The sequence below is a fragment of the Aristolochia californica genome, unplaced genomic scaffold (assembly GCF_029961685.1).
Source record: "Aristolochia californica isolate CCGP_79_NKW_82.1479 unplaced genomic scaffold, dmAriCali1.0.hap1 SCAF_16, whole genome shotgun sequence".
In the NCBI taxonomy this organism is placed as follows: Eukaryota; Viridiplantae; Streptophyta; class Magnoliopsida; order Piperales; family Aristolochiaceae; genus Aristolochia; species Aristolochia californica.
The window spans coordinates 14,857,951-14,879,921 of record NW_027181837.1 but is presented as its reverse complement, the minus strand read 5'-3'; the positions used below and the strand labels follow the sequence as shown (position 1 = coordinate 14,879,921).

General features: G+C 37.7%; 1 protein-coding gene and 1 pseudogene across 3 annotated transcripts; both read right to left on the bottom strand.

Moving 5' to 3' along the window:
• Positions 1 to 1,529: 1,529 nt before the first annotated feature.
• On the bottom strand, positions 1,530 to 18,102 carry LOC137952650 (type IV inositol polyphosphate 5-phosphatase 11-like; annotated as a pseudogene).
• LOC137953379 (BTB/POZ domain-containing protein At3g50780-like) lies at positions 18,009 to 21,717 on the bottom strand. 3 transcript variants are annotated; one of them, XM_068800746.1, is made up of 4 exons: positions 21,267 to 21,717; positions 21,022 to 21,163; positions 20,205 to 20,939; positions 18,009 to 19,335 (listed from the first exon to the last, which is right to left on the bottom strand). In XM_068800746.1, the coding sequence occupies exons 3-4, from the start codon at positions 20,838 to 20,840 to the stop codon at positions 18,376 to 18,378; spliced, it is 1,596 nt and encodes a 531-aa protein (XP_068656847.1). In that variant the 5' UTR covers positions 20,841 to 20,939; positions 21,022 to 21,163; positions 21,267 to 21,717; the 3' UTR covers positions 18,009 to 18,375. The 3 variants fall into 3 exon arrangements, with proteins under 3 accessions (XP_068656847.1, XP_068656849.1, XP_068656848.1); XM_068800748.1 differs by having other exon boundaries at positions 20,205 to 20,936; XM_068800747.1 differs by having other exon boundaries at positions 21,022 to 21,139.
• Between the last annotated feature and the right edge of the window lie 254 nt (positions 21,718 to 21,971).

Sequence of the window (21,971 nt, the reverse complement as noted above, 5' to 3'; positions counted from 1 at the left end):
AAAAGAAAGCACTGTTGCCAAATTTAATTCTTCCTGGAAGAGCTTATTAAATCCGGGCCCGCTTCGTTTCTGCCGAGACCTAGACTCGCCCGAGTCAACTCAGCGCGTCCGAGTCAACCCTGTGCCGAGTTAACCCAACCAACCACTCTTCTGTTCCAGACCAAGTCAAGTCGGACCAACCCGTACCGATCAACTCGGGTCCAGGTCAACTTGACGCTGGCCCCTTAATTTCTGCCTCGATAAGCATGCCCAAAATTTCGGCGCGACTCGATAAATTTTTTTTCTCCGAATGGATTATTATTTTTGAAGAATTGATAGATGATTCCTTGGTCAGCATATTATTTGGTCTAGATATGTGCAATGGATTATTTCATGGGTGATATTACAAGGATTATTTCATGGTGATATTACAAGGATTATTTTAGGTTGTGTTAAGTGGTCCCAAACCAAGCCCATTTAAGTCGTTGCTATTGTGTCTCTTTTGATGAGACAATATTATTGAAAGAGAGGTAGCCTCATATCATTATTTGTTGTCATCCCCGTCAAAAAAAGAATCAAATTTAATTTTGGTTAGGAGTTCATGACGGAAGAACTTCATCCCCATAAAAAAAAGAATCAAATTTTTTTTTGGTTAGGAGTCCATGATGGAGGAACTTCATCCCCGTAAAAAAAATAATCAAAATTTCTTTTGGTTGTGAGTCTGTGACGGAGGAACTTCATCCCCGTCAAAAAAAGAATCAAATTTATTTGTGGCTAAGAATCCATGACGGAGGAACTTATTGTTTATTTATGTTACTACCCCCATTAATATCATATATTACTCTACCACTTGAGAGTCATTGTCTTGTGGAGGGACACGGTGGTGGAGGTGGACACTTCAAAGTAATGTCTTAGCGGCTAGGAGTAATTTTTCTCTCACTGATATTATACCAGTTGGGCCTCATGAATGAGAGCACCAGCGTAAGGGGGACTGTTGGAAGATGAAGACATATTATACAAAAAAACGATTTTATATTTCATTTGCAGCAAACTGGGAGTTCATGCTATTCTCTCACCCCTATCTTGAGGGGGAGTATTAGAAGACAAGGCCCAAGCCCACACAACCAAGGAAGACTCACATATCCAAGTGTATAAGAAGATGGGTCCAACCCCATATTACCAAGGAAGACCTATGGATCCAAGAGATGTAGAAGATGGGCCCAACCCCATATTACCAAGGAAGACCCATGGATCCAAGAGATGTAGAAGATGGGCTCAAGGCCCATATATCAAGGAGAAGGACCATAGGCCCACATACATTGATGGCAGGATGGTAAATAAAGAGTTATCTCATAGAGATGACATTCATGTAATGAAGTTAAAGTTCCAGGGTTAAAACCCTAGACCCTAAGTATTATTGTAATATTATAGTTTTATAAATTTATAAATAGAGATTCAGGGGGAGGGTAAGGAAGAATCAATTCCATAACCATTCTTCCTCCAGTTTTTCTCCCAATGAGTTTCTTTCCCTTTTTCTCCGTGAGCTAAATTCATGGAATCCTGAAAATCAACATTAAGCAAATATGAGTTCTGGTTTATGGTCAGAAGTGTAGATACAATCAAGTGACTCATATGAATTCAGAGTTGCATCAATACTATCTAGTTTCTCTATCTTGTATAGAATTATGTCCGCCCATGCTGGTACTCGGACCTGATAGCTGTAGATAGTCAGGGTTGGAAATTCTCCAAGGAGATGGACAGATTAGAAACCAGCAAGAGCAAGAAGAAAAAACCTTGTAACTGGTGTCGTAATCGCTGCTTCCGATTGTATGTGGGTTTGAATGCCAAGATCCCTTCACAGCAACCATTAAACGCCTGCCCTCATTGAGCTTTTTGGAGTAGCTGATCTCTGATGGTGAGCAGCTACGACATTTTGATACGCAGAAAACATTTGAGTATCCATGGCCTGGAATGCATTATGTGAAACTATTTGAAGAAGTTGCAAAAAAGAGAAAAAGGTCTTACTCCGTGTTGGTTCTTCTGAATCAGGATCCTTGCTGGCTGTGTTTTAGTGCCCTGTATTCTGTAGTTGAGATTCTCCAACCAGACTGATGTGGTATGATCTGGCATAGGCGTTTCTCTTCTTGTCCAGAGAGTGCTGCTGGAACTGAGAATTCCTCTTCTACATTTCGAGCATGAGCTGAGATATATCTTAACCAGAAAGTTAAGAAGCATTTCAGAAGCAGCAAAGCATTGGTAAACGGGTGATCAGATGTTCAACAGGAAAGGTGTTTGAGCAAAAACCTGAAAGATGGCAATTGATGAACAGCATCTGCACTTGTTTGAAGTTAATGCTCATGACGACAGCTCCCTTTTCTCTCCCTATGAGGCCTTCTAAACCCCCAACAGCAAGCTTATCTACTCTTACATCTGGACATGAAAGTGCGTAACTGTGATATATGATTTGGAAGCTTCATCGTGCTCTGGATATCAGTCTGAAAAAATCCTTTGTGAAGGCCTACCTTTTGTGTAAGATTTCCAGCTCTTAGGTCCAAAAACAAAAAGTTGCAGAGATTGCATCATAGCTTCGCCTACGAGCCTGTGGGTGCAAAGAGCATCAGTCATATCCGTATGTACAGATTTACCAGATTGTTCAAATTCATTGGAAAAGATTGTTCTCGAGTTTGAAACTCCACAAACTGAAAGAACTCTTTAATTTGCTCCCAAAAGTTCTTAAATGAGATCTCTGACAATGTGTGCTTGAATACTAATTGTAAAATAGCTTCACATGTGGTGCTGCAGAAAGGCTGGAGCCTGATTCAGATGAAAGTAAGAGATAGTGGAAAAATAAAGTTGAATCTAACCTGTGTGTGTCTACCAAAGCTTCTTGCAACAACTGAGCCATGTCGCCTCTGGGCACTTCCTGCAACCCCACCACAAAAAAATCGAAATTCCGGTTTCCTTCCACTAGCTGGATTAAATCCTCCGACGACACCTTCATCGCACAGAAAAACAAAATCAGACGATAACCAAGATTTCAGATTTTCAGAACATCAATTATGATCAAAAGCTTACCTTCCCATTCATGTTCCACGTAAATATACAGATGCACAAGGCAGAATTGCTCGGAAGTTCGCTGCAGTTCGTCGCCCCAACCGTCTTGATCCCTTCGTGAGTTGCTTCTTCCATGTTCAGTGCTTCAAGCCTGTTGCTTTTTGACTTTGATCTCCAGTGGGAATCTTTTCTATAAAAAAACCCAGAACTAAAAGATGTAAGACGAAAATGGTAAGCAATTTTATAAATACCTTCCACCCTGAACACCGCTGCAGATTCCCACGACGCTCTGGCAATCTGCGAAAGATAAAGAAGAAATAGAAGCAGGTACGTAAAACCAAATGCCGCTCTGTTATGCAGCAGCAGAACATGTTTAGGAGGAAAGTGACAATGGCTTTGAGAAGGAAAAAGGTCTTTTATAAGATTACAACAAGTGTGGTAGCATTTAAAACTCTTCAGTTACGACACAACTCTTTAGTGTACCGTAATTGGATACACTTTGATTTGAGTTCATTAGTTACTCTATCATACCACCACAAGATGGAGCCCTGACAGGAGAGTCCAATCTTTGGTGAGAGCATCTGCTAACTGATCAACAAAGGAGACAAGAGAATCCCAAAGACTGCCACTCTGAACTTATTCTCGAATGAAGTGGTAATCCGAAGCTACATGTTTCAAGTGAGAGTGAAATAGGGGATTGGAGCACAGATTTATGACACCGATATTGTCACAATAAAACACCAGTTGTTGTGGAAGAAAAACACCATGTTCAGTGAGAAGAGAGCAGACCCAATGGATCTCAATTGCAGTGGTTGTAACAGAGCAATATTTTGCCCTAGTAGAGGATTGAGTTACAATTCGTTGCTTCTTAGAACTCCAAGAGGTAGGATTGTAACCTAGGTAAACAAGATAGGCACCTATGGAAGAAAAATAATCCTTGTTTCCTGCACAATTAGCATAAGAGAACGCATGGTGAGATAAAGAAGATTGTCGATGAAGTATAATACCATGATTCAAAGTCCCACAAAGTTAGCGCAACAATCACTTGACAGCATCCCAGTGGTCAGTATAAACTGAGATAACTTATTCACTATATAATCAATGTTAGGACGGGTAAGAGATAAATATTGGAGACTATCAACAACAAGCTAATATTCAGATGAATCAAAGAGTGTCATGCCAGACTGAAGTGCGTGTAGATGTCATGGCAAGAGGCGCAGTTACAAGCTTTGTATTTGTCATGCGTGTACGAGCAAGGAGATCTGAAATATACCGTAGTTGATACATAAGTAATCCTTGATAATGAGGAACAACTTCATTTTCGAGAAGGTAAGTCAAGGAGCCAAGATCCTTGAGTTAAAATCTTTGGGCAAGTTAGATAAACATTGTTGTAGCTTGATCATTGTCCCTATAATAATAATGTCATCCACATAAAGCAGAATATACAACACAATAGTACCTGTGTGAGAGATAAATAGATAGGAGTCTGCATGAGAGTTGGTGAAGCCAGAGGTGATGAGAAACTGACACAACTCATGATACCAAACACGTGGAAGTTGCTTGAGACTGTAGATAGCCTTGTGAAGTTTGCAAACATGATGAGGATGATCACAATCAATGAAGCCCGGTTGTTGTTTCATAAAAATATTCTCAAACAAGGTGTACCTTAGATAAACGCATTATTGCCATCAAGTTATTGAAGAGACCAATCACAACTTACTACAAGATTAAGAACAACATGAATAGTGGTAGGCTTGACAATTAGACTAAAGGTTTCATGATAATCAACCCTAGGACCCTAGTGAAACCCTTTGGCAACTAAGCGAGCTTTATACCTATCAATATAGCCATTCGAGTGATATTTCGTGCAAAAAATCCTTTTGCACCCAACCAGATTCTACAAGGACTCAAAGGGAACAAGTTTTCATGTCCCATTCCGAACAAGAGCATCATACTCATGAGACATAGCTTGATGTCATTTGAGATCGGTGAGAGCATGAGTCATTGTAGTTGGTTCACACTAAACAAATGTATGAAGTTGGGCCGTGAAATTTAATTTTTGGATGAGCTTGTAAATGTTGTTCTTGGATTTGGTGACAATAACACAAAGAGGGGAGGAAGCAGGTAGAGATGATGGGTGTTGGTCGACCGATGAGGGAGTTGTTTGAGTGGGTTAGGTACGAGGTCTTGATGGAGCTTGCAAAGGGCACATGGATTAAAGCAGTGGTTCATGTGCTAGTATTCGAAAGGAAGGACATAGAGGAACACTAGTGGGAGAGTGTGTTAGATGAAAGACAATCAAGGTGAGACTAAAGTATAGTGAGTGGGAAGATAGAGTCAATGAATTTAACATGACATGACACATAAAGACGAGAGGTAGTGGGTTCATGACATAGATAGGCACTTGTGTGGTAGAGTAGCTAAGAATGACACAAGGAGAGTAACAAGGAGTGACTTTGTGGGCGAACTATGACCTGAGCTACGGATAACAGAGACAACCAAAACTCGAAGTTTAGAGTAGTTGGGAGGTTTTGGAAGATAGGGCCCAAGCCCACACGACCAAGGAAGACCCACATATCCAAGTATGTTAGAAGAAGGGCCCAAACCCATAAGATCAAGGAAGGCCCATACATCCAAGAGATGTAGAAGACGGGCTCAAGGCCCATAGATCAAGGAGAAAGCCCATAGGCCCACATACAATGATGGTAGGATGGTAAATAAAAGGTCATATCATAGAGATGACATTGATATAATTAAGTTAAAGTTCTAGGGTTAAAACCCTAAACCCTAAGTTCAGGGGTATTATTGTAATATAGTAGTTTCATTAATCTATGAACAGAACTTCAAAGGGAGGGTTAGGAAATCAAGTCCATAAACCATTCTTCCTCTGGTTTTCTCCCAATGAGTCCCAATGGTATCAGAGTATTGATTTTCAAGACTCTAGTTATGGTTTTTTAGAATTCTAAATTTTTTTCCTTTTATTTTCTGTCTTGTGTCTTATTTTTGCTTGTGAAGCCCTTGTTTTTATTGAATAGGCAACTAAGCTCGTTGGTAATTAGGTTGTCAATCTTCTGTTGTCAGCATTGGCTAGGATGCTGGATCCGAGCTTGAAGGTACAAGGAGAAAAAAACATATTGTGGCCATCGTTGGAACGAGTTTGTCCCACAAAAGACATCCGCATACATCAACCAAAATGAAAGATATGGTGGCTCCATCCGTCACTGACCACCAGATTTCCCGACTTCGCTTCAGTGGCCACCTCATATTTCGACGACACTGCACCAGAAGACTAACAAATTCAGTTCTTCCTGGAAATGATTCATCTTCATCTTGGTTTCCTCTACTTAAGTTTAAAAGCTCAGTCTTCATCAATCTCATCAGAATGGTATCGTCATTTTGTTTTGAGAATTTTACCAAAATAACCAATTTAAAAAACATATTTTGAAAAACAACGACGCCATGAACTTATTTTCAAATATACCTAACTTTGACCCGTCCACTGTACATGTGTACAGTTAAATGTGACACGTAAACTTTGATTGCTTACGTGTCACACGTTATTTGTTCAGCGAGAGTAGATGAACACATCGACTGCCATGTCACTATTTCAACACGTCATCGGCCATGTAAGTTGTCATGTCATCAAATGATAAAAATTTGAATATTTTTTTATTTTAAAAATCAAATTTATGAATATACTTTTTATTACCTTATATCTAAAATAATAAATTAATAAAAAATATAATAAATAATTAAAAATTAACTCTTACTTATTTAACACCATTTATTATCAATTAAAATATTTATTAATTAAAAATAAAATTTATCGTTACACTTTTTATTTAAAAAATAAAAAATAAAATAAATATACTAATTAATTAAAAAATTTACTAACATATTATTGATTTAAAATATTTAGAAATAAAAAAAATCTTACTCTTACCCATTTATTATGGATTTTAAATATTTATAAATTAAAAAAATCTTACTCTTAAGTCTTACCCATTTATTATCGATTTAAAATATTTATAAATTGAAATAATTATACAAAAAGTTATTTTAAAATCTAAAAATAAAATTTATTTTTATACTTTTAATCACCTTATTTACAAAATAAAAAATTATTAAAAATATATTAGTTAATTTAAAATCTTACAACACTTTTTATTATCGATTTAACTTTATTAAATGAAAAATATAAAAAAATTATTTGAGTTTAAATAATAAATGTATAGGTACACTTGTTATTACCTTATATTTAAAATTATAAGTTATAAAAAATTCTTACTCTTACCTATTTAACACCTTTTTATTATCGATTTAAAAATATCTTAATTAAAAATTTTGAAAAATTTAGTTCTGAGTTTAAAAATCAAATTTATCAATAGAATTTTTATTTCCTTATATTTAATATAATTAAAAATAAAATAAATATTAATTAATTAAAAATTCTTACTCTTACTTATTTAACACATTTTATTATTGATTTAAAATATTTTTTTAATTTTTTTATTGAGAGGGGGCGTCGAGGGCGAGAGGGTGAGAGGAGAGGGGGCGAGAGGAGATGAGAGGAGGTCGAGGCCGAGCGGCGGCAGGCACTGCGAGAGGGCGAGATGAGAGGAGAAGAGGCCAAGCCCGAGCGGCGGCAGTAGGGGAGCAATGGCAGTAGGCACTGCGAGAGGGCGAGAGGAGAGGAGAGGAGGTCAAGACCGAGCGGCGACAACAGGCACCGTGAGAGGGCGAGATGAGAGGAGAGGATGCCGAGCCCGAGCGGCGGCAGCAGGGGAGCGACGACAGCAGGCACTACGAGAGAGCTAGAGGAGAGAGGGTGAGAGGAGGCCGAGCGGCGGTAGCAGGGGAATGACGGCAGCAGGCACTACGAGAGGGTGAGAGGAGAGGGGGCAAGAGGAGAGGAGATGAGGCCAAGGCCGAGCGACGGCGAGAGGGCGAGAGGAGAGGAGAGGAGGCCGAGTCCAAGTGGCAGCGAGAGGGCGAGAGGAGAAGGGGTGAGAAAAATGGGCGGAGAGAGAATGAAAAAATATAAGTGAGGGCTTACGTGGCGCGAGATGATAGGGCAGATGATGTGGCATCTTACCTGGCAGATGACATGTCAGAATAGTGATGTGGAAGACAATGTGTCCATCTACTCATATTGTACTGATGACATGGCGACATGTAAGCAATTAAAGCCTATGCGTCACCTTTAATTGTACACATGTATAGTAGATCGGTCAAAGTTGGGGTACTTTTCAAAATAAGTTCATGGCGTCGTTGTTTTTCAAAATATGTTTTTTAAATTGTTTTTTTTGGTAAAAAACCCTTTTGTTTTTTTGCTTCTCTAGTAGATACTTTGGCTTCTGGGGACTGAAGTTGGCCGAGTTCGTAGACACTGAAGCAAAACAAGAGAGAATATGAAGAAGAAGAAAAGAAAACGGGGACAACTCCATTATTACGAGAGAGAGATTTCCAAGGTGACTTGACAAGACGATTTTGCGAGAGAAGAGAGTTTTTTGGAAGATCACGATCTCTGTTCCGCTTCTGTCGTTAGCTCTTTGCTACTATTCCCATCCTCCACACTCTGCTGAGTTTGCAAAAAAATTTCGTTGTTGCTTGTTATCTTCCACCAGCCAGGAAATCTTCCAGCCGAAGAAATAATCTGATCTCGTGGGAAGATTTTTCAATGCGATTTCTGTTTTTGCCTCTATTCTTCTAAAATTTTGGAAGCGGGGAAGACATCTCTACTGTCTTGAGCTGTCTGGGGAAAAAGATGATATATTTTCGGGAATTTTACCAAAATACCGGTTTGAAACAACTTATTTATGAGAATAACGAAGATCTTAAATTATTTACAAAACTACCGAACTTTACTGGTCCACTGTATATGTGGATAGTCAAAGCTTACGCGTCACCCTGTCATCAAAGCGATATTGTAGATGAACACAAAGGCTGCCACATCATTATTATTGACATGTCATCTACCACGTCATTACATGATAAAATTTTGAATAAATTTTAAAAAATTAAAAAATCAAATACAGTTTTTATTACCTTATATCTAAAATAAAAAATTATTAAAATTTTAATAAAAAATTTAAAAAATAACTCTTACTTATTTAACACCATTTAATATCAATTAAAATATTTATTAATTAAAAAATTATCGTTACACTTTTTATTACTTTATATTTTAAAAAATAAAATAAAATAAGTAAAATATTAGATTTAAAATATTTATAAAGAAAAAAAATCTTACTCTTAAGTCTTACCCACATATTATCGATTTAAAATATTTATAAATTAAAAAAATATACAAAAATTTATTTTAGAGTTTAAAAATACAATTTATTTGTATACTTTTTATCACTTTATTTAAAAATAATAATATTTACAAATTTAAATATTTATAAATAGAAAAAATCTAGCTCTTACCCATTTATTATGGATTTAAAATATTTATAAATTTAAAAAAACCTTACTCTTAAGTTTTACCGATATATTATTAATTTAAAATATTTATAAACTAAAAAAATATACAAAAAATTATTTTAGAGTTTAAAAATACAATTTATTTGTATAATTTTATCACCTTATTTAAAAAATAATAATATTTAGAGATTTAAAATATTTATAAATAGAAAAAATCTAACTCTTACCCATTTACTATGGATTTAAAATATTTTAAAATAAAAAATATACAAAAAATATATTTTAGAATTTAAAAATACAATTAATTTGTATACTTTTTATGACCTTATTGACTAAATAATAAATTATTAAAAAAATATTTAATTAAAAATCTTACAACACCTTTTATTATTAATTTAAAATATTTATTAACTAAAAAAATACGAATATTTAAAAATATGATAGGAACATTGAAGGAAAAAATGTTAAAAAATTGGTCAAGGTACAAGAGAGTAAATGTTATACAATGACGTCAAAGAGATCTTAATGGGAGCCATGGCATCCCAACATATTTGACATAGCTTCAAAAGACTGAAATTACATTGCTTGAACCAAGTTATAGCACACCCAATTTTTCTAACAACCTTCATAGAGGACGAACCAAATAGACTAAAACTATAAAGCAAACCCAACAAAATTTATTTAGCAAGATAAAATTATGCATTCAACAAGTTTAAAAGTTATCTCAAGTCTCAACAGCCAAAGGTACACCTAGCTCATTCATCATCATAATGCTCCTTTTCCTTATCATCAGAGTCATCCTTCTGCCAAGTAGTTTCATCAATAAGAGAAAAATTAAAATCTCCCTTTAAATCTTATTCGATATCATTGCATGACTCCGTGCATAATCTACAAAGCCATTCTGGTCTGTCTCCGAGCCTATCCACACATTACCAATCTGCACACAATTTTCAATCTTTTTTTCTTAATTTGAAAGCTCTAAATATGATCAATGGAAATTCGTATATTAATAAATAATTTTACATCAAAATATCAAAGAATATTAAAATTCTCATTCCACTCTTTTGTTTGATTATAACAAAGGGCCTTGCCTGAAATTTCTTCATTTAGATAAACGTATTGGTCTTTGTTGGAACAACTCTTCCTTCTCTGTTCTGAAAAAGGAAAAACACATTGAGGCATGAAAGTGAGGGACCATGAAACTAACGTAACTTCCATTACAAAAAAAGTTAAAGAGAGAGAGAGAGTACTCACCTTTTACAATGTTATCGCAATGAAACTCATCGGCTTTAGTTCTGATGTTTAGCCATTTTCTCAAGACAGTTTTCGTCCATGATGACTGAAAAGGATCAAATTCAAGGGAACACACTTATATTTCCTACCAAACACACAAAGTTGTGGAGTTTCTGAAATTCATTAAACTGAAAACACAAAGACAATTACCTTCTGGTATCCACTTTGATTTGTTCTCATTTTTAACGCTCAAAAAACACTAGCCAACATTTCCTGAAACAAGACAAACCTTACAAGCATTAAGACCACATTTCTTGACAAGCATTTCAAGAAGCAGCTTGACCTGATTTGAAAAGACATTGGATGTAGCTGTTTAAAAGTGAATTATCTCAAAAGTTGACAAGTTCTTACCTGCTGGATAAGTTCTACAAACAAATCCGGAGGACCCATCCAAGCTTTTGATTGATTATTTCTAGATGGGGAGATCAAATCTTGAACCTACATGAAACAAGGAAAAATAAACCTTAATGCATTCAACTAAGTACTTTATATATTGAAATGAAACAAAAAATACAAAGGAAACGATAGAATTATTACCAGTCTTTACATGAATGGTGAATCATTAGGAAACTCAACCATTGACGTGCCCTCATCTTCAAACAAGGTTTACCAAATGGGCACTAACCACAACTTCTACTAAGAATGGCTACAAAATAGAAAATTTTAAAATGACTGATTAATATATATAGAATACCAAAAATGCAAAAACACACCTAAGTCCAAATTCACCAAACACCCTTGGTAGAGCCTCATATGACTTCGCAGTCACTACGAACCGTACCTCGTCAGTGATGGGGGTCGGGCTTCGTTGGCTAATGGATGCCCATGCAGGCAACTCAACCTAGTTTGAAGTGGACCCAACCTACTCTTAATCAGATTCTCTACCCATCCCTAGGGATACATGGAAACTCAATAAAACATAGACAAAAAAAAAATACCTATGTGGTGGTTATGTATAACACCCGAATCTCCTCACCACATGGCAAAATCATTCCATAACACTTCAAAATTATTCAACAACATTCTGCAACATTTAAAAATTAATCGAACTAATTCTATAACAGATGACTAGTCCTAACAATGCAAAAACACAATTAAGTCCAAATTCACCGAACACCCCTGGTAGAGCCCCATGTGACTTCGCAGTCACTACGAACCGTACCTCGTTAGTGATGGGGGTCGGGCTTTGTTGGCTAATGGATGCCCGTGCAGGCAACTCAGCCTAGTTTGAACTAGACCCAACCTACTCTTAATCAGATTCTCTACCCATCCCTAGGGACACATGGAAACTCAATAAAACATAGACAACCCACTTTCCATTACCCAACCTACTATTAATCAGAATTTGTACCCATCCTAGTAACTAGGGCAAACATAATAAAACAAAAACAAAATAAAAAAACCCATGTGGTGGATATTTATAACACCCAAAGCTCCTCACCACATGGAGTGATCATTCCATGACACTTCAAATTTATTTAACAACAACTAGCAACTAAAAATCCTGCAAATCTTATCTCAATAGAGTAAAATGCAACTTCATAAATCAGAAAATTAAACAAAATTAACTAAAATTAAACTAGCAACTTCATAAAATACAACAAATTATATAGAAAATCCATAAACTAAAATTAAACTTTACAATAATTTTAATTTATCTGCAATTGACAGAAATTTCATCAATATAAAATCAGAAATTAAACAGTAAATAAAAAAAATGCAATAATTAAACACCTAAATTCAAATCAACATTATAATTAAACACAGTAATTAGATTCAATTAACAAACGCCCTTAAAAATCACCCTGCTAAATCGGCTTCTGAAATTCAAATTGGGGTTTGGAGTGTGAGTAGGGGTTCGGTTTTGAGAGAAGGGGTGGCGAGAGAGTGAAATAATAGGGTATTAAGAGAGGGGGCGCAGAGAGGAAATTATAAAGTTTGGTTTTGAGAGAGGGGGCGACGAAGAGATGAAATGATAGTTTTCGATTTTGAGAGAGGGGGCAATGAAGAGATGAAATGATAAGTTTTCGGTTTTGAGAAAGGGGCAGCGAGAGGATGAACAGAGGGGAACAGAGAAGAAGAATGAGAGTCTGGGTTGAGGCGAAGAGAGAGCGGTTGAGAGGGGGGCATCGAGGCCGAGGCAGAGCAGCGGCAGCAGGGGAGCGGCCAAGGTCAAGCGGTGGCAGCAGGGAAGCGAGCGGCAATAGGGGAGGCAGCAGCAGGGGAGCGACGAGAGGAGAGCAGCCGAGACGAGGCGAGGAGACAAATCGTGGAAGAGATTAGAATGAAAAACATGTGAGGGCTGACGTGGCGGGTGCTTACGTGGCCCTTGATGACATGGCAAAAAGAAAGTAATATAAAATGACATGGTAAGTTATGTGGCAAATGATTTGTCAATAATGATGACATGGCAAATTCTATGTTTTCGCTTTGGTGACGGGGCGACACGTAAGCAGTCAAAGCTTACGTGTCACCTTTGATTGTCCACTTATATAGTGGACCGGTCAAAGTTTGGTAGTTTTGTAAATAATTTGAGATTTTCGTTATTTTCATAAATAAGTTGTTTCAAACCGGTATTTTGGTAAAATTCCCTATATTTTCTGATTAAAGGAGTTCCTTAGTTACAAAGGGCTTATTTAATCCAGTGCCGGTTCTGCCAACTCGGACCAGCCCGAGTCAACCCAAACTAACTTGGACCGAGTCAAATCGGTTTGGGTCAATCTGACTTGGGCCGCTTATTTCTATCTCAGTATACGTGTCCAGGACCAGATATATTGATTTATTATTTGACTCGGCATGACTCGGTAAATTTTTCTTTGGCTGCATTATTATTTCGAAGAATTGAAAGATTATTCATTGGTTAACATATTATTTGGTACATATATGTGCATTAGATTATTTCATGGGTCAATTTTACAAGGATTATTTTGGTTCGTGTTTTATGGGCCCAAGTCCATTTCAGCTGCTGCTATTGTGTTTCTTCGGATGACACATTATTATTAAAGAAGAGGTGGCCTCAATACCTTTTCTCATACCATAATTTATTTGATTCTAAAAATTATGCTCGGATTGGGACACCATCATTGATTTAACTCTAAAAAATATCATGGTTGGGACACCATCATTTATTTAATTCTAAAAAATATCATGGTTGGGACACCATGATAAATAAGCTAACTTTCCCCCATCAATGTCATTTATTACTCCTACCACTTGAGAGACGTTGCCCTTTGAAGGGACACGGTGATGGAGGAGTTTTTTTTAACCTTCAACGTATAGACCCACTACCTACATTAATAGGAGTGGCACTACCTACAGAAGATAGGAGTGTGCCGAACATCCAACATGAGTTATTTGACTGGATTATGGAGCAATGTCATACAACTTGAAGTGATGCTACTCTCACTTATGTTATGCCAGCTAGGCCTCATGAACGAGAGCACTAGCATGAGGGGGAGTGTTGGAAGATGAAGACATATTGGAAGATGTGCCATTTTATACAAAAAAAGATTTTATATATTATTTGCAGCAAGCTAGGAGTTAATGTTGTTCTCTCACCCACAGCTTGAGGGACAGTGTTGGAAGATAAGGCCCACATATATAAGTGTGTTAGAAGATGGGCCCAAGCCCATAAGACCAAGGAAGACCCATACATCCAAGAGATGTAGAAAACCGGCTCAAGGCCCACAGATCAAGGAGAAAGTCCATAGGCCCACATACAATAATGGCAGGATGGTAAATAAAGGGTTATCTCATAGAGATGACATTGATATAATTAAGTTAAAGTTCCAGGGTTAAAACCCTAAACCCTAAACCCTAAGTTCAGAGGTATTATTTTAATACAATAGTTTTATTAATCTATAAATAGAGCTTCAGGGGGAGGGTTAGGAAATCAAGTCCATAACCCATTCTTCTTCTAGTTTTCTCCCAATGAGTTCCTTTCTATTTCTCTCCATGAGTTAAATCCATGGAGTCATGAAAATCAACAGGAGTGCCTAAAAAATTTGACATATGGTGAAAGAAGATTAAACATGGGTGTAGGTAGATGGTTGATGAGAGAACATCAGGAGAAAGCATATGACTAGTAAGATAGAGGTATGGAGGCATGAAAAAGACGAGACAGACCTGTTTCAACAATATGACGATGTCGTCGTTCAGAATACCCCTTGTGTTTAGGTGTATGTGGAGGTGACACAAGATGAGAAATGTCATTGGTAACCAGAAAAGATGACATTAATTTATATTCTCCTCCATTATCAGAATAAAATATTTTAATCCATTTACTAAAGAAGTTTTCAATAAGAGATTTGAACTAGACAAATGTATCAAACACATGTGATTTTTGTTTGAGAGGATAAAACCAGATATAGTTTGTAAAGTGGTCGAAAAAAATAATATATATTTGAAATCATCAATAGAATAAATAGGAGAAGTTTATACGTCCAAGAAAATAATATCAAGAGAGGAAGAAGAAACAAGAAAAGAGTGGGAGAATGGTAATTGTGACTCTTAATGCATTGACAATAATTGCAATGGAAAGTAAAATTCAGAGGAGGCAATAAATCTAACTGAAAGTAGAAACAACGTGTCTTAGAATTGGAGAGGATGGATAACCAAAGAGATGATGATACACAGAAGAAGTGGTATTGACACCAGAAATGCTACTAACGGTGAAGACTGGGTTGCGGAAGACGGCCACTCGTACACATCGTTTTTAGTTCGACCCCGCAAGAGTGTTGCCCCCGTATAAAGAACCTTCACAAAAAGAAGAAGTAGGTAAAAATTCTATGGAAGCATGATTGGATTGACAAGATTGAGAGAGAGAAATAAAATTCTTTTGCATGGTAGAAACACAAAGAATATTATTTAACAAAAAAATGTGTGGGAACGTGTAGAGAGAGATTTGGAACCAATATGTGTAATAGGGAGACCTGTGCCATCACCAATCACTATATAGTTAGTGTCGTCATAAGGAGTGCGATCAGAGAGATTACTCAAGTTGGATGTAACATGGTGCAAGACACCACTATCCAGGAGCCAATAATAATCGGTAGAAGGTGTGGTGGTTGCAAGATATGATCACAGTTGCCATTGTGCTGAAGTGCGTGGTTGCAATTGAATTGGGCATGGAGCTGGTGGTGGTGACAATTGTGGATACATCTGACGAGAATATATGACACTTTGGAACAATGTATCCTTATGCACGACACCACTGGTGGTGTCCGAAGTAGGTTCGGGGCCAAGGATGACCATTAGCCATGAACACATATTTGGATGACAAAGAAATAATAAGTTCTTGTTGATGAGTTAGAAGGCCGTAGAAGTAGAGTTGAGGGTAGGATACCTCATTTTTTTCACGTGTAAAAATCAGACTTTTTTATGTTGTTGCACGTGTGAGTGTCATACATGCATCAACCTTCTTCGTGACCTCCTCTTTACTCAAAAATTTGGATTAAACTGAAGATCGACAGGATGAAAACGGGAAGAGGAAGAGAAAAGAGAAATACCAGGTATCGACAGCGGCAAGGACAATGGCGATGGCGGGATGACCCTTGGTGGCGCAGCTCTGGCGACGACGGCTTTCAGAGGCTCCGCCGGAGTTGGGGGGACGGTGAAGAGCCGAGTTGTAGATGTCGGACAACGAAGGCTCTTTCTGATGGCTGAGTTGCGGTTGTCAGTGGTGCCTGAGGCTCGATTGAAGCTCGGATTTTGGTTAATTTTGTGGTTCACCTCCTAAGGAGGGAGGAAACGGCTGAGCCCGCTCTGAAACCATATAAAACAAACAAAAGGAAAAAGAAAATAATCTAGGTTATCCTTATCACGTTTCCTTTTAAACGCCGCTGGTAGGTAAAAGCAGAACCGGACTAACGAGGAAAGGCTCAGAGAAGCAAAAGGCGCCTTTTAAATGGAAAAAGAAACGGACCGTCTTGGTTAATAGGTTAAGATGGATCAAACAAAGAAAAATGACAGTATCTTCTTCTTCTCTCTTTCCTCTTGGACGGTGAAGCCGTTGATGCAGAAATCAAACAAATTAAAAATACCATAACACGCTGTGTCTCTCTCCGCGATTGTATGGTTTAAAGGCGACTGATTTCTTCCCCACTTAGGTTCAGCCATTGACTTGGAACGAAGCTCAATCCGAGCTGAAATTCAACGCAGCCGGTAATCTGATCTCCTTCACTGCGCTTCTGTAACGGGTTGGCTGTATTTCATGAGCAACAACTAGCTTTTATATAATCTGTTTTTGTTCGGAACTCGAGACCCAGATGCATCTCATTCATCAGCGAAATGGGATAATGTTTGTTTATTCTACAAAAGCCAATCGTCAGATAGTTTTTATATTTTATTTTTTATGTGTTAAAACTGGGAAGGCCAGAAGCACGAGTAGAAACGGATTTAGGAATAGACTGCTCAAATTCAAAAGTGATCTACTAATTCAAGAAAAAAAAAATCAAAAGAGACAAGTGAAGAGGAAAGAGTCCTCTTCCCAGATTGATGTGAATTTCTCAGAGAGAAAAATAAAATAAAAATTGTAGATATACTAGAACTAAATTACAGATTAAATATAATATTTGTTGCAGTATAAAATATTTTAAAATATTTTGGGTTTTAAACAATTAGATTTGCTGCACTGGCTAGTGGCTACTTAACCAATCAAGAAGTAAAAGGATTACTCTGTTACATTTCTTCATCTGATTAATTTATTAAATTATACAGATGAAGAAATGACTAAGAAAGAAATTCAAAAGACTTCAAGGAGATAAAAATAAAAATTTTGGACTTGTGGATGTGTTCTTGAACCTACCAGCATTATATCTAGATTGTTCTTCTCTAGCTAGCTTTCAATTTAACTAAAACGAGTTCCAATCAAGGTTGAAAATTTTGCAAAAAATAATTCAAACATACTCAAGTTTGGAAGAGTATCAGAATTGAGGTGTAAACAAGATGATAAGCACTGCCTTGTAGGACTTACGTGAAGTTCTGTGATCTTGTTATTGCACTGACCAAAATTTTGATTGTCAAAGACTGGCTTTAATGGTAGAGCTGACTTAACCAATCATGAAGTAAATTAAACACAAGAAATTACAAAATTTGTCATGTGATGTTCATGAATGCAGAGATGGAAGTCGGTTTTGGCAACAACCTGCAGAGGCAAACTTCATTGAAGATGAGAATTCACAAGGTATGCTCTCTATGTATAAACTATAACTGCAATGGCCAAAAGCTTATTCAGAAGAAGTGCAAGAACCTGATACTTTCACAAAAGGATGAGAAAATAATATATTAACTCGAATGTCAACAAAACCTTGCATTTTCTAATTTAACAGCACAACTAGGGTTTCCATACATATGGGGTTCCCACAAACACCAACACAGAAGCGGTTCAATGACGATTTGCTTATGCTAAGTATAATAGATAATATCCCTGATGTGTAGCATTTTCCACAAGCAAAACCAACCACCCAAATTTTTTTCTCTTATATGTGGATTATATATTTTGCATCATCTCGAGTTTAATCTCTTGAAGTCATTAAATTCATTAGTTCTTTCAAACTCACCAAACTTTCTATAATTACAGCACAACGTCTTTCACCTCTTTTGTCTTTCTTTCCTTCTCCTTCTCTATGTTTGTGTCGTTCCACTGTCAAATGACCGGACAGGATTTCCTTGTTGTTCAACATAAGGCCTTATGAATGTTCTCCTCCACCAGACCTCAAAGGCTCTCTGGAGATTTGGGCAGTTATCCCCAACCTTCAAGAAACTTCCCATCCAAGAAAGCAAAATGCTTTGTTGTTCTTCCAATGGTAAAGTTAAAATAGTCCTCCCAATTCCTTCTTCCACCAACTTCTTATCAAATGATCTACACCCATGTTGTAACCAGCTGTAGTCATCAATCAGTGGCTGTAGCCATGTTTGCAACAATCTGTGACGGGTCTCTTTGGACGGAAGCATCCCACCCTTTCCAATTCCAACAAAAAGCCTTGCTGTAATGCAACTAATAAGATGGCGGGAAACAATTGGCAATTGTGAATGCAGTGTCGCCAGTTCCTCCTGGTGCCCCCACATTTCTGTAAATTTATCTGCAGCTTGCCTATCGACCAAGATCTCTAGTAGCCATAGCAGGTTGTCTGCTTCAAGTGCTATCTGTCTTACCACAGGACCTTTACTGTCCATGGACTTATCAGTAAAGCCTGGTTCAGCTGCTTGCCTAAAGAGAAGCAAGAGCGATTCTATACAATTTTCACAGGACTGGTATATGTTATCGTTATATATGTCCGTAACACCATTATTTAGAACATTATTTTCTCTAAGCAGCTTTAGTACCAAAGATTTCATGTCTCGTCGACCTCTTTCCTCACTGCTTTTGAGAACGAGATCCAGTATCTGTGTGAGAGTGTCATTTGGAGGGTTGGGTATTTCAGAAGAAACTCGTTTAAGTACTGGGTTGATCCCCTTACTGTCAGTCTGAAGGCGAAGGATTGATGAAACAACCTTTTCTTCTTCCTCCCCAACCCAAGGAACTGCTTCCAAGTACTCTAAGCATGACTGGATGCATGTAGGAAAGCCAAGAATTTCTGCAACCTGTAACAGGATGTCAAAATTTCCTGAGATTTCAGTAGAAGATCGTATAGAAAACTACCATAAAGAAATGTTGATACTGAAAATGTTATAATGCATTGGAGGGGTTCCAATTAATAAAAACAAACAATATGAGGTTCACAGTTCTTAGATGCTTCCTAACCACGTGAGACAAACGGGGACATTTCAAGAGTTGGACCAAAATTATTTAATCATGGACTACGAGTACTTCAATTGATTGATGGTATCTCCATTTTGCAAGCCACCAGCTTCTCCTGTCCGGGTGATTGTTCCTTCAAGCCATCCTATATATACATGATTTTGATTAACCGATCTGCAAGTGTAATGGCTGCTCTTTTCAAAGAAGCTCTTTTTCTGTCTTATACCACATTCAAAGAAGAGCTTGACATCCTAGATAAAAACTTCAGTTAAGCTGCAGTCAGCATAAAGGCGGCAACAGCAGGTGGAGATATTAAAATCAATGATGACAAATCTTTGACAGACTTCTCCCAAGATTCAACAATCAATTCAAAAAAGAGTGGCCTAGTTGTGGAATACCCAACTCTTTAGCCAGATGAAGAGTACAATCGAATGAAAAAAGCAATACCCTTGAAAGAAAGTTATATCTATTTTCTAAATATTAAATACCACAAATGGATGTTTTTAAGCATATATAGTGAAGCCATGGTATCTCTGTCAGGGAAGGCCAAAGGAGATGTGGACACACAAAGCACAATGACCAGTAATTTGTTCAAGAGAGGGTAGTTATGCTTTTCCCTTCCTTGAACAGTTAAAGCTCTAAATTTGATAAACCCCAGAACGAAAATCAGAAGAACGAGAGCAGTAATCATAGTATCACCATTCAAAGTTACCTTGAGAATTCGAAGAACTCTTGACACACTTTGTTTGATCAAACGCTGCTTCATTTCTTTGCAATACATAAAGCCGACTGTCTCGACATAAATCTCCACATCCTCGCAGTCCGAAATTTCAACACTAGATTTTTGAGATTCATCTGTCAGTTTATCAGCAAAAAATTTGCTCTGTCCCACAAGCACATCTTTATGAACGCTCATCTTCACTGCGAATCCCTGCTTTCCGAACAGAATCACCTTCAGATCACTCGTTTCAGACTCGCCGAACTCGACTGCTACCTTCCTCTGAAAATTATCAGCGTTACGCTTTGGCGACCTTTCCGCAGCCAAGGAAGGGTTCAAACCGGTATTATCAGACTTTAAACTTCGCTGATCATCGGAGACAACTCGCGACCTAGAAGGCGCAGGGTTCGGTTTTTTGTCGTTTGGTTGGTTCAGTGCCTTCTGAATGGCGGTCTTTTGAGATGGGGGAGGAGGTTTTGGTTTGTTTGGGGGATTTTGCTGCGGTTTGAGAGTCTTCTGAAACACAACAGGGGAGGGGCAGCACCAGAACCCTTCTGGGGTTACGGCAATTGGGATGTTTCGGATTTTGGTGTGGGCTTGCTCCACTCTTCTCACTCTGAAATCGGCCATGATTAGGAGGTCTGTGGAAATGTTTTGGCAACAGAAAAGGGCATTCAGCTAATGAGAATCTTCTTCTCAAGTTCCTCTTCTTCAGGAGGATGCTCTCTTCTGAAAATGCAACAGTGAGCATAGATTAACGAAGTTACCATGTGATTAGATCTTCAACAATCATTAAAATGCAAAAGCTTACTCTTTCTCAACAACCATGAGCTGATTCTTTGGAAAAATGAAGGAAAAGCACCCAAACGGTCATTCCGAACACTGAGCTTCCTCTTGCAAGTCTTTCGAACCCGCAAAATGTCTGTTTTCTTTATAATAAGAAAGATCGACAGCTACAGAAGTTGAATAGTATCAGCTCATCCTCTTTACGACATTCATAATGACAAATCAGTATCTGTTCCTAAACAAACAAGGTTTCATAATGGAAAAACTAACCTACGCGTTCCCTACAGTCATGGAACAATTTCTTCAAGAAACAAATGTTAACATCGAGAGCAACTTGAAGCATGAATTCAGCTCCTCATCTGCAACGGCATCGGAACTCCCTCTTATTTTTCGCTCCTCGGCTGCTTCTAATGATTGAATCAAGCTTTCATGCTAAGTATCAAGGAAACCGAAAATGTGGAAAGCAGAGGAAAATGATGGGTGTTTTGGCCGGTTTTTTGGGCAGAGGAGAAGGATAGGACGGTTGCTGCTCTTTTTTAATTTTTTCGAGCTGGGAATGTACTCACTTTAAGGGGTGAGGCTCTGAGGACTTGTCTCTTTGCAATATTCCCACTCATCATCACTCACACTTGCTGCTCTTTCCTTGTCTTCTGTCCTTTATACCCTTACCATCGCTTTTCCCTCTCTACCGTTTTCAGCAGGCTGCAAAATAGAACAAGACATCACTGCTGCTAAAGGAAAAGTCCACAGTGCCATCGTGAAAGTTTCCTCTTTTCTGAGTCTGGATACTGGGCAAGATTTGAAAAGAATTAACTGTTAAGGAAATCTGAAAATTCTGGAGAAGAGACAGTAGTACGATGAGGCATTAATGAGGTTTTGTATCTGATTTTGGAAGATACTTGGTGAGACGACGGAGGCTGGAGCCTCGAGGTAATCTGTCTTCACTCCCCATGTTGATGGGATTCTCCAGCAAAT

Excerpts from the sequence above, each read along its gene's own strand:
- LOC137953379 (XM_068800746.1), bottom strand. The coding sequence starts at position 20,840 with ATGGCCGATTTCAGAGTGAGAAGAGTGGAGCAAGCCCACACCAAAATC. Across the intron at positions 19,336-20,204 it reads GAGTTCTTCGAATTCTCAAG|GTTGCAGAAATTCTTGGCTT; the intron begins GTAACTTTGAAT and ends ATCCTGTTACAG.